Source organism: Dreissena polymorpha, chromosome 4 (genome assembly GCF_020536995.1).
Source record: "Dreissena polymorpha isolate Duluth1 chromosome 4, UMN_Dpol_1.0, whole genome shotgun sequence".
In the NCBI taxonomy this organism is placed as follows: domain Eukaryota; kingdom Metazoa; phylum Mollusca; class Bivalvia; order Myida; family Dreissenidae; genus Dreissena; species Dreissena polymorpha.
In genome coordinates this window covers 141955390-141967406 of record NC_068358.1, presented here as the reverse complement: position 1 = coordinate 141967406, position 12017 = coordinate 141955390, and the positions used below count along the sequence as shown (strand labels likewise).

The window sequence follows — 12017 nt, the reverse complement described above, 5'->3', positions numbered from 1 at the left end:
GTATTAGAGGTCACATTTGTAACGCAATATTCATAAAACTTCAGAATGTTTATCTTGACAATTTCTAGGTTAGATAGATAGATAGATTTATTTCTGCATAGGAAGCATATACACAGTTCACAACATAACATAGAATAAAATAATAAGCAATTATTAAAAACTATATCATGTACAATAAACTATGACATGCTCACCAAACCAAGGATAACACAAAAAAGAGCAAGCCCTTATTTCCATTGTGGTCCTTATTATTGGTGGCATGACAAAAAGAGGCAGTTGTATTGTGGGTTAATTGCAATAAAAAACTGGGTCATCAGGTTAAATCCCAGAAAAACCTAGTTACTACTCTAGAGGCAACATGTATTACTCAATCTAGATAAAATTTAGTCAGGGTGTAAATCTTGACTATTCCTAGGCTGAATTCGAATTAGAGCACTTCTGAATAGGCCATCTTTATGACTCAATCTTCATGAAACTTTTTCTGAATGTGTATTTTTACAATCTCTAGGCTGAGTTCAAATCTAGGTCAAAATAATAAGTCCCAACTATAGAGGCCACATATTTTAGTAAAAACTAACAAAATGTTATAAAAAGGACACATTTATTACTCAACTTTGAAAAAACTTTGTCTGAAGTAAATCTTGACAATATCTAGACTTAATATTAATCCAGTTTATGTGTGTCAATTACCAATTACAATATTTCAAGCAATATTTGAAACTTGGTAATGTGGGTTTAAGAACTAGGTCACTAGGTCAATGATGAACAAACTTATTAAACCACCTTAGAAGCCACATTTATGAAACAATTTTGATTTAAAAAAGGTGATGCTTGAATTTTGGTTAGTGGGGTCAAATATGTACCTTGAAATCAAGTGAGAGCATCAGGGCAATGATTGCCCTTTTTCTTGAAAAAAAATAAAGTTGAAAATTTTATGTATCCTCCTGCAATTTCATTCTGTTATATGTTATAATATGTATCATTTGTTGAACAGTACCCTGAGAGTTGTGGCCAATATAAGATCAAGTACATTCGTGATTTAACGGCTGGATTTGATAACAGCTGTCCTGATAACAAACCAGTAAGTGCCAATTTCATTTCACTTGTAATTTACCTTTAAGTATATTTATTTATTATTGTTGGGTAGAAATATGAAAATAAATGAAGAAATACAGATTCAATTTGATAAAAACAGTTTTCATACCAGTGTATAAAATGTAAGTTTCTCTTAAACAGACAACCATAAACTAATAATGTAAGAACATGATTAACATACAACTGCTATGGGAGAACAATTGCCATTACAATATAATATGCATAAATATTTGGGCGACAATGTACCAGTTACCATTCAAAGATGATTGACATATAAACAGGCAACAATTGACCTGTTGATATCAGAAAAGTAAAGCCAGATAAACATTTGACCAGTTACAATTATAAGATGATTGACAGATATACATGCTAAATTTTACCAGTTACTGATATACATGCTACATTTGACCAGTTACTGTTAGAAGATAATTGACATATATACATGTACTTTCTACAATTTACCAGTTACCGTAAGAAGATAATTGACAGATATACATGCAATATTTTACCCATTACCATTTAGAAGATAATTTCTTCGTTCAACCAGTTACCATTTAGAAGATAATTGACATTTATACATGTACTTTCTACATTTTACCAGTTGCCATAAGAAAATAATTGACAGATATACATTCTTTATTTTACCAATTACCATTTAGAAGATAATTAACAGATATACATGCATCATTTGAACATTTACCATTTAGAAGAAAATTGACTGATGTACATGCTATATTTGCCCAGTTACTGTTAGAAGAAAATAGACAGAAATACATTCTGCATTTTACCAATTAACATTAGAAGATTATTGACAGATATACATGCTTCATTTGACCAAAAGAAAATTGATGGATTTACATGCTACATTTTACCAATTACTATTAGAAAATTATTCACAGATATACATGCTGTGATTGACCAGTTTCCATAAAAAGATAATTGACAGATGTATATGCTACATTTGACCAGTTACCATTGGACAATAATTGAAAGATATTTATGCTTGCCTCTTTCTATTTGTCAAAGGGAGTGTGCAATCATGAGTTTAGTTCAATACATGATTAAAAAACCATAATTGATCATTGATTGACATAGAAACTGACCAATTATTTACAAATGTTATAATGCAAACTAATTTAATGTATGAATGTTTAATGTCGAGTAAGTCAAAATTTCCCATAATATAGTTATGTACCCATGTATAGTTGCTGCCAGTGAGCAAGTCTAGTCAGATGATCACATTCACGTTTGAGAACGGTTGCGTGGCAACTCTGCGTACCAGTGGAACAGAGCCAAAGATCAAGTGGTACACTGAGCACAGACCAGACCCTGCGTCCGGGTAAGATACGGAATAATTGCGTGGTTTTTAGCTCACCTGTTTAAAGAACACTTAATAAGTCATATTTGCGTCTCCTTCTGGATATAGATAAATTATTTCCATTGAATAACTTGAGACGAAATGTGGTCATGAAACTGCAAAGATAAATATCTTGTATCAAAACTTTATCAATATATTTGAGTTGGCAGGTGTCTAGGTCAACTAAATTAAATATAGGCAATTGTTTTTTTTTCCCCCGGATCAAAAGATCGAGGGCATATTGTTTTTGGCCTGTCTGTCTGTCATTCATTCATTGTGTGTGTCCCAAAACTTTAACCTTGGTTAAAGTTTTGCAATAACTTTTGCATTATTGAAGATATCAACTTGATATTTGGCATGCATGTGTATCTCATGGAGCTGCACATTTTGAGTGGTGAAAGGTCAAGGTCATCCTTCAAGGTCAAAGGTCAAATATGTGGCTTCAAAGCGGCGCAATAGGGGAAATTGTGTTTCTGACAAACACATCTCTTGTTAGTAAATAATTTGAAAAGAAATTGAACTGATGTAATAATAATTATTTCATGAAAAAATGATGACTTATCGTGGGATTGCACATGGTCTAATGGGTTATCTGGGTCGAAGGTCACTACTTTTGTATAGAGAAAAATGTGAACCCTGATTTTGAATACAGCTTGTCAAGGTATAATAAAACTGAGGCCATTAGGATTTTAATGTTATATGAGCCACCATCTGGGAAAACTGGGCTTAATACATGTGCTGAAGTTTTGTCCCAGATAAGCTTAAGCATTCCGCACAGGCAAATATTGGACACCATTTTCTGCTTAAACTAGATTTATTGTGTGGGGAAGTTTTGTTGAAACAAAAGATTCCATGAATGTGGAAAGTGTCGTCCCTGATAGGCCTGTGAAGACTGCACATTCTTATCTGGGACTGCACTTAATACATGTGCATTTAACCATTTTTCTCAGCAGATTGGGGCCCAAACAAAAAGTGAACGCTGTGACCTATGTGAATCAATGTTTCTGTCTATGAGACTTATGTCAATCAAGGTCTCTGTCTAGGTGACTTATGTCAATCAAGGTCTCTGTCTATGTGACTAATGTCAATCAAGGTCTCTGTCTATGTGACTGATGTCAATCAAGATCTCTGTCTAGGTGACTGATGTCAATCAAGGTCTCTGTCTATGTGACTTATGTCAATCAAGGTCTCTGTCTATGTGACTTATGTCAATCAAGATCTCTGTCTAGGTGACTGATGTCAATCAAGGTCTCTGTCTATGTGACTTATGTCAATCAAGGTCTCTGTCTAGGTGACTGATGTCAATCAAGATCTCTGTCTAGGTGACTAATGTCAATCAAGGTCTCTGTCTATGTGACTAATGTCAATCAAGGTCTCTGTCTATGTGACTTATGTCAATCAAGATCTCTGTCTAGGTGACTGATGTCAATCAAGATCTCTGTCTAGGTGACTTATGTCAATCAAGATCTCTGTCTAGGTGACTTATGTCAATCAAGGTCTCTGTCTATGTGACTTATGTCAATCAAGATCTCTGTCTAGGTGACTTATGTCAATCAAGGTCTCTGTCTATGTGACTTATGTCAATCAAGGTCTCTGTCTAGGTGACTTATGTCAATCAAGATCTCTGTCTAGGTGACTGATGTCAATCAAGGTCTCTGTCTATGTGACTGATGTCAATCAAGGTCTCTGTCTAGGTGACTGATGTCAATCAAGATCACTTTCTTGGTGACTGATGTCAATCAAGATCTCTGTCTAGGTGACTGATGTCCATCAAGATCTCTGTCTAGGTGACTTATGTCAATTAAGATCTCTGTCTTGGTGACTGATGTCAATCAAGATCACTTTCTAGGTGACTGATGTCAATCAAGGTCTCTGTCTAGGTGACTTATGTCAATCAAGGTCTCTGTCTAGGTGACTGATGTCAATCAAGATCTCTGTCTAGGTGACTTATGTCAATCAAGGTCTCTGTCTATGAGACTTATGTCAATCAAGGTCTCTGTCTATGTGACTGATGTCAATCAAGATCTCTGTCTAGGTGACTGATGTCAATCAAGATCTCTGTCTAGGTGACTTATGTCAATCAAGATCTCTGTCTAGGTGACTTATGTCAATCAAGGTCTCTGTCTATGTGACTTATGTCAATCAAGATCTCTGTCTATGTGACTGATGTCAATCAAGATCTCTGTCTAGGTGACTGATGTCAATCAAGATCTCTGTCTGGGTGACTTATAGTGCATAGTGTGAATCAAATGTCTCTGTCCATGTTCGTTATGTGAATCAAGTGTCTCTGTCCATGTGAATAATGTGAATCAAGTGTCTCTGTCCATGTTCATTATGTGCATCAAGTGTCTCTTTCCATGTGCATTGTGTGAATCAAGTGTCTCTGTCTATGTGCATTATGTGAATCAAGTGTCTCTTTCCATGTGCATTATCTGTAACAACTCTATGCCAATGTGCATTATGTGAATCAAGGTCCTTGTCCATGTGAATTATGTGAATCAAGTGTATGCCTTTGTGCAGAATGACGAGAGAGCAGACTGAGGCAGAGCTGCAAGACATGGTAGACAGCATCGTAAGGCACTTCTACCAGCCGCAGAAAAATGGACTCATTGCTCGCACGTCCTAAACACCAGGAGAAGAATGGAAATGAAAGAATCTCACACCAGTAAAAAAAACTCAACTGTAATTAGCATTTGTGAACATTTTAAGAGTTATGAAATATAACGCTTTAGATTTTTCCTTTTGGTTGAGGTGATGTTATTGTTACAAAGTCTCCTTTCGGTGTAAATGAGTTGCTCAGTGCACCATTAATATAAGTGAAAAGAAAATATTAGCGTTACAAAAAATAACTTTTTCCTTAATATATTTTGGTGTTTACATGTATACAATGTGATTATCTTTTTTATATGCATATGTAGACTTGTACAGCATTATTCTTAAATTAATAACCAATATTACTCAGATTTTTTTTGCATTTTGCTACAAATGTAGGCAGTTTAAATGTTCTATTTATGTGATGTGTTAGTCTCGTTTACGCCTTTGTATTGTTCAAAGAGTGCTTTTTTACCAATAGTTTGTAGATGAAAGCAATGAGCATTGTTTATCTATTTGAAATATGCGCAATAATATATGTACTGAAACACAAAAATGCATTAAATATCTTCTGAGAAAAACAAACTTGATGCTTATGATGTAAATAATAACGGCAATTAGTTGTTCGTCCAGTCCTTTGACATAATAAATACTGACATATAAAGAATCTTGACATGCTTTCATTGAGTGATTAAACATGATGTTTACATTTTTATCAATTTTTAAAAGTTTCAAATTATTTAACCTTTCAATTGATAACAGTTTCATTGCAGTGACTAAGTATATAAAAACCTTTTAGAATTAGTATGAACATGATGTTAAACTATACACTTGTCAACATAAAGTATCAAAGGCTTGTTTTTTAGCTTTTGTTTGGTGATTGTGTACTTAGAATGTGTACACAAATGTAAATCTGTATTGGCCTAAATGGAAGTGCTGTAGGTGTGTGTCGTGTGTACCTTTGCATTCTTATATTGTTTTTGCTAGACAATATGTTAATAATGAAAAGAAATTGAAAGCATACATTTTTAACTATATTTGTGCTAATATGATGCCATCTGTTGAATTTAATTAATGCGTAGGGATCATATCTGTTGGAAATATGTACAGCAATAGCGGTTATTTAATATTAAATCTGCATTGACATTGTTGTTTTATCGTTTGTACATATTCTCAAAATTCTCACAAGCAAGGAATTCCATTTGAAAACTGTATTATGTAATTATACCCCCACAAATGAAGTTTAGGGGGGTATATAGGAGTGAACCTGTCAGTGGGTCGGTCGGTCTCTCTGTCTGTCGGTCCGTATTAAGAGTCCGCTCTCTAATTCAAGTAGTTTTCATCCGATCTTCACCAAACTTGGTCAGAAGTTGTATCTACATGATGTCTAGGTCAAGTTCGAACATGGGCCTTGCCGGGTCAAAAACTAGGTCATGGGGTCACTTAGTGCGTTTTAAACATTCAGCATGTTGTCCGCTCTCTAATTCAAGTAGTTTTCATCCGATCTTCACCAAACTTGGTCAGAAGTTGTATCTAGATGATCTTAAGGCCAAGTTTAAACATGGGCCTTGCCGGGTCAAAAACTAGGTCACGGGGTCACTTAGTGCGTTTTAAACATTCAGCATGTGGTCCTCTCTCTAATTCAAGTAGTTTTCATCCGATCTTCACTAAACATGGTCAGAAGTTGTATCTTGATGATCTTAAGGCCAAGTTCGAACATGGGCCTTGCCGGGTCAAAAACTAGGTGACTGGGTCATTTAGTGGGTTTTTTAACATTCAGCATGGTGTCCTCTCTCTTATTCAAGTAGTTTTCATCCGATCTTCACCAAACTTGGTCAGAAGTTTTATCAAGATGATCTGAAGGCCAAGTTCGAACATGGGCCATGCCAGATCAAAAACTAGGTCACAGGGTCACTTAGTACGTTTTACACCATGAGCATTGTGTTCACTCTCTATTTCAAGTAAATTAAATCCGATCTTCACCACACTTGGTCAGAAGTTGTAACTAAATGATGTGTAGGTCAAGTTCGAACATGGGCCATGCCGGGTCAAAAACTAGGTCACGGGGTCACATAGTGTGTTTTAAACCTCACCATGTTGTCTGCTCTCTTATTCAAGTAGTTTTTATCCAATCTTCACCAAAATTGGTCAGAAGTTGTATCTTGATAATGTCTAGGGTAAGTTTGAATATGGGTCATGCCGGGTCAAAAACAAGGTCATGGGGTAACTTAGTGCGTTTTAAACATCACAATGTTGTCCGCTCTCTAATTCAAGTAGTTTCATCCAATCTTCACCAAACTTGGTCAGAAGTTGTATCTAGATGATGAAAAGGTCAAGTTTGAATATGGGTCATGCCGGGTCAAAAACTAGGTCACGGGGTATCTTAGTGCGTTTTAAACCTCACCCTGTTGTCCGCTCTCTAATTCAAGTAGTTTTCATCCAATCCTCACCAAACTTGGTCACAAGTTTTATCTAAATGATCTCTAGGACAAGTTTGAACATGGGCCATTCCGAGCCTAAAACTAGGTCACCGGATCACTTAGTGCGGTTTTTAACATTCAGCATGGTGTCTGCTCTCTAATTAAAGTAGTTTACATCCGATCTTCACCAAACTTGGTCAGAAGTTTTATGGAGATGATCTTAAAGCCAAGTTAGAACATGGGCCTTTCTGGGTTAAAAACTAGGTCAAGGGGTCACTTAGTGCATTTTAAAAATTGAGCATGGTGTCTGCTGTCACGTCTGTGACAAAGCTCTAGTTTTAATTATTATTGAACATTACTTTAATATTTGTATTAATCATTTTATGTTCGTGTTTCCAGAAGTCTAGTTTAAAAAAAAACACCTTTTTAATGCTTTTCATTTGTAATGAAAAACATAAAAACATGACTTGAGACTTTTTATAAATACGGGCCCTTGTTTCATCAGTTTTGTGCTACCAAATATAACATATAGCAGTATAAGATAATATGCAAGGAATAGTTTTATCAGACATTATCACGTGCATATTCCTATGGTTTATTCATGTGAAAATGGACCATTTCATGATGGACTGTCCAGAGGCCTTATGAGAACGTCCGTCATCACTTGCCATACGTTTCGATCATTGAACGCCACTTGTCTTCACTGATATATGTATTTATGTTTTTACTTCAAGTAATATCGTTATGTGCTAAGGTTTATATTTATGCACGTTTATCATTTCTTTTACTTTTTCTTTTTTTATGTTTTGCCAGTCTGATAAGAGTATGGATGCTTTATTAAATGCTATAACACAGCGATCTTGTTGTTTTTGGTTAGTTTGTGTACAAGAGAGTAACGTTTATCATTTTTCTTGGCTACCTTTCCGTGCCTTTCAATCGTGATTCTAAAAATAACCCAACCACTGTGTACATTACTCTTTTGTTTGTAAGCCAGTTTTCAACATGTATATGTTGTTCGATGCTACATATGCACACTGTCTTGAATGCAGAGTCGTCTTCCGATGTCCTGATGATGACCAGTCGTTAAATTGAAAGTTGAACACTTGGAAATAGACAATTAAGGTAAATTAAATGTACTTCGAAAACCCCTGATATAAATAACTACAAGACTTCGTGATAGGAAGGACTCAGAATTGATGTCTATCTTGAGCGGGAACAAGATCTTGCCTTATGAGGAGCAAACAATAGGCAGTTTAAAAACATGATGTTAGACTACACCTTACTGAATAAGTATGATTTTTGATGAACAATAAGTAAAGTTAACATTCAATGATCGTGTGATGTTCAAAGGTGATAGAACATTTTTAGTCCACCCCTTTCAGGTGCGCCCCTTGGAGATGTTTCTATTCGAAGTGATAATACGTGCCTGTAGATAGACAAATAGTTTTTAATGATCTCTTCATCTAAAGGCACATCAACACAACTAATAAATCTATTCAACCTAGTCAAATGTTGTCATTTCGTGCTTTCAAACTATCCATGGTTAATCCAACCCAAATGTTGACAAAAGCTCGAACAATTAGTCTGATACTTCAGAGTGTAATTATTACAACTTCTACATACGTTGTGTTGTAATTAATAGACTTGACTAACACGTCTGGGCACTTCATTGCGGTATGAGCAGTCTGGAAACAACGCCATAATTTACCATAAACGCTGTTCATAAACCAATTAAACACATACAAAACTTCCCATTCTTAAATAAGTGTTTATCTATAAATGTTGGATATTCACGTTTATATCAATGTGTCATTAAAAGTACGAGAAAATAAAATTATTCCAACAATGAAAACGCCAACGAATATTTCAAACGATGTTTTTGTTCACCAAGTGAACCAAGTTTGGAACAGTGTTGAGTCGTTTGTATTGTCCCTTCCATTAAAAGTAATTGATCACTGGTTTTCAATAAAGTATTTTTCCAGATCATATTTCAATATTCCTCTTCTTGTTACATGAAGATTTTGGTATCCACTCTGCATTCACGTTTCGTAGGTATTACATGAATCCCAACTTCCTAAACCTTAATCACAAAAGCTCGCTCTTAAAGCATCAACAATTACCATGTTATGATTTTTTCATCAGTTTGTATATCGACATTATTTAAACCTCGTACACATTTTTTACCGGAGTTTCAATCGATGTTTTCTTGAAGTATACGTTCGCAGTTGAAATAAATAATTGGTTATGTTCACTTAAGGTAACATAAATGCTCAAAATTGACGAATATTTCGCAATTTATTTGAATAAATAAAGTCAACCTTCAACAAATCAGAGTTCTTTGAAGCAATAGCCACAATCTCAACGCTAATTGTGGTATGGTATAACAGATTTAACGAGATAAAAAATGCTCGTTTTATTTTTTGGCTGTACAATATATTCCAGTTTAATTTCCCGCAACGATATCTATTCCTACGACAAACGAATACTAACATGGTTCATGAACATGTGTTAAAAATATTGTCCGACAAAAAAGGGCATCTTGTATCTTGTTAAATCTATGTTAGCAGGCTACATCTAGCGTTTAAAGTTTGGCTTTTGCTATAAGGAACATTTAATGATTTTATTTGGAGCTTTATTTATCGAATTATTGTACGAAATATTCGTTGATTTTGAGTGTTTATGGGCTATAAAACACGCACCATTTAATATATATATTCCACGCACGCAAATACCGTAACATTTTTGGATGGAGAGTAAATTGGTTCCTGTTTCCTTGTTCATTATTCCTTTTTGGAATAATGAATAAGGAACAGTTCCTATTTCCTTATTCAAGCTTATCATATTTAATACAGGGTTTTTAAAGAAGATAATGCATACAATTCTTCGCGCTTGCATACATCTTTTTTACACCGAACCGGCATTTTTTACTTCGCATGCTTACTTCACATAAACAAAACTTAAAGCATAAAGCATTATTTTACATTTTTGTGATATAACTGTTCATTCCAGTACATTTCAACATGTTTAGTTGTTATATTTATAGTCCCATTCCCTTTTCGGGGCTGAATTAGAAAAAAGGAACCAGTTCCTTATTCCTTAATCAAGCCGAATTAGGGACTGGCATTTTCTTACTTAAACATCAATGAAAAGTGATCCACAATGTACCACATGTATATTAACATAATTGTATTTATAGGTTTGATATTTAAAAAATTTACTGCAATACATTTCTACTAAATTTAAGGTAGCGCACCCGTAATGGGCACCTTTCCAGTTATAATCTAATTTAGTATATTCTTAATCAGCCTCATTTCACTGAACAACATGCACATTTTTAAGTAGGCTTTCCATGCTTTTTAAAGATATATACTGATTTTTTTTTCAAAACCACCCCCACGCTCGGCTTTTTCCACTTCATTTGCACCCCTGGGATATATAAAAGTTGCATAATTCATCCAGATTTCCAAATATGGGCATATGTTGGTGTGTACAGATGCAGTAACGGTGTTTAAAGTTTAAACAAGATGAAATAAGGATTCTTTTACAGTCATTTATTATTTATAACTTGTTATCTATGGAAGAAGCGCCATGAAATGTAAGTGGTTTCAGCAATTGGAATGGTTAAAAACAAAGTGTCATACAATTCAAAATAGTATCAGTTAAGTAATATTTTGAACTTAGTGTTTATAGATACATTATATACAGCAAAAATACCAAGAAATAGACAGATTTACCGTTTACTTTTTGAAATAGAAATAAAAATGCAGCATGCATGAGTCGTATTTTTAGCAGTAAATTACCGAAATTAACCATACCGTTATTTTAATTTAAAAAATTGAAGAATGTGCATAAACATTGCAATATATTTATCAACAAACATAGCTTATATGCTATATTAAATTAAATTACGTCAGAAAAGAAATAAAACGCGTCGCAAAAAGTATGCGTTGTCGGCAGGATTCGAACCTGTGCGAGAAGATCCCAAAGAGTTCATGTCTATCGCCTAAACCACTCGACCACGACAACTTCACATTAGTACCTGCTTAAATTAGATATCCATAAGTAAACAGGTAAAAAGTCTCTTCGATTTTTGAAGAAATCGCGGGAAATCATTACGGGTGCGTTACCTTCACTTCATGATAACCCAATTCCTTACTTGGTTTGAATAAGGCAAATGAACTGGTTTCTAATTCTGTATTCAAATCGAATAAGGATAACTGGCATTTGTTTAACTTAACATAGTTTAAATTGAACCAAAAGAGACAAATTAATCAATTAAATGCAAAACATTTAGTCAAGTACATGTCTACTTTGCTCTTTTAAAGGATAACACAGTTCCTTATTCGTTTTCAATAAAATAAAATTAAAAGATTCAAATGAACCAAAAATACACATAAATCAATGAAAATCATTGTAAATGGACGTTCGGTATCACAATGTTTATTGCAGTAAATTTCGATTTATGGTAGTTTTATTTCATAGACAACCCTGTTCATTTTTCGAGACTGAATAAGTAGCCAGTTGCACTAAAGTCGGAAAAATACAGACTGGTT

The 12017-nt window shown here is 34.4% G+C and overlaps 1 protein-coding gene across 3 annotated transcripts in view; it reads left to right on the top strand.

Annotated features, from left to right (window-relative positions):
- The window catches only part of LOC127877771 (phosphopentomutase-like), a 31406-nt gene extending 23087 nt beyond the window's left edge, over nucleotides 1-8319 (top strand). Inside the window, exons 16-19 of one of the 3 annotated variants that reach the window (XR_008048603.1) lie at nucleotides 995-1081; nucleotides 2301-2434; nucleotides 4973-6474; nucleotides 6632-8319. Coding sequence is in view for 1 of the 3 variants with exons in the window: in XM_052423998.1 (XP_052279958.1) it covers nucleotides 995-1081; nucleotides 2301-2434; nucleotides 4973-5078 (327 nt within the window). In the remaining 2 variants the exon portion in view is untranslated. Of the gene's footprint in view, nucleotides 1-994; nucleotides 1082-2300; nucleotides 2435-4972 lie in introns of all 3 variants that reach the window. The other 2 variants (XR_008048604.1, XM_052423998.1) reach the window with 2 other exon arrangements.
- Nucleotides 8320-12017: the final 3698 nt, after the last annotated feature.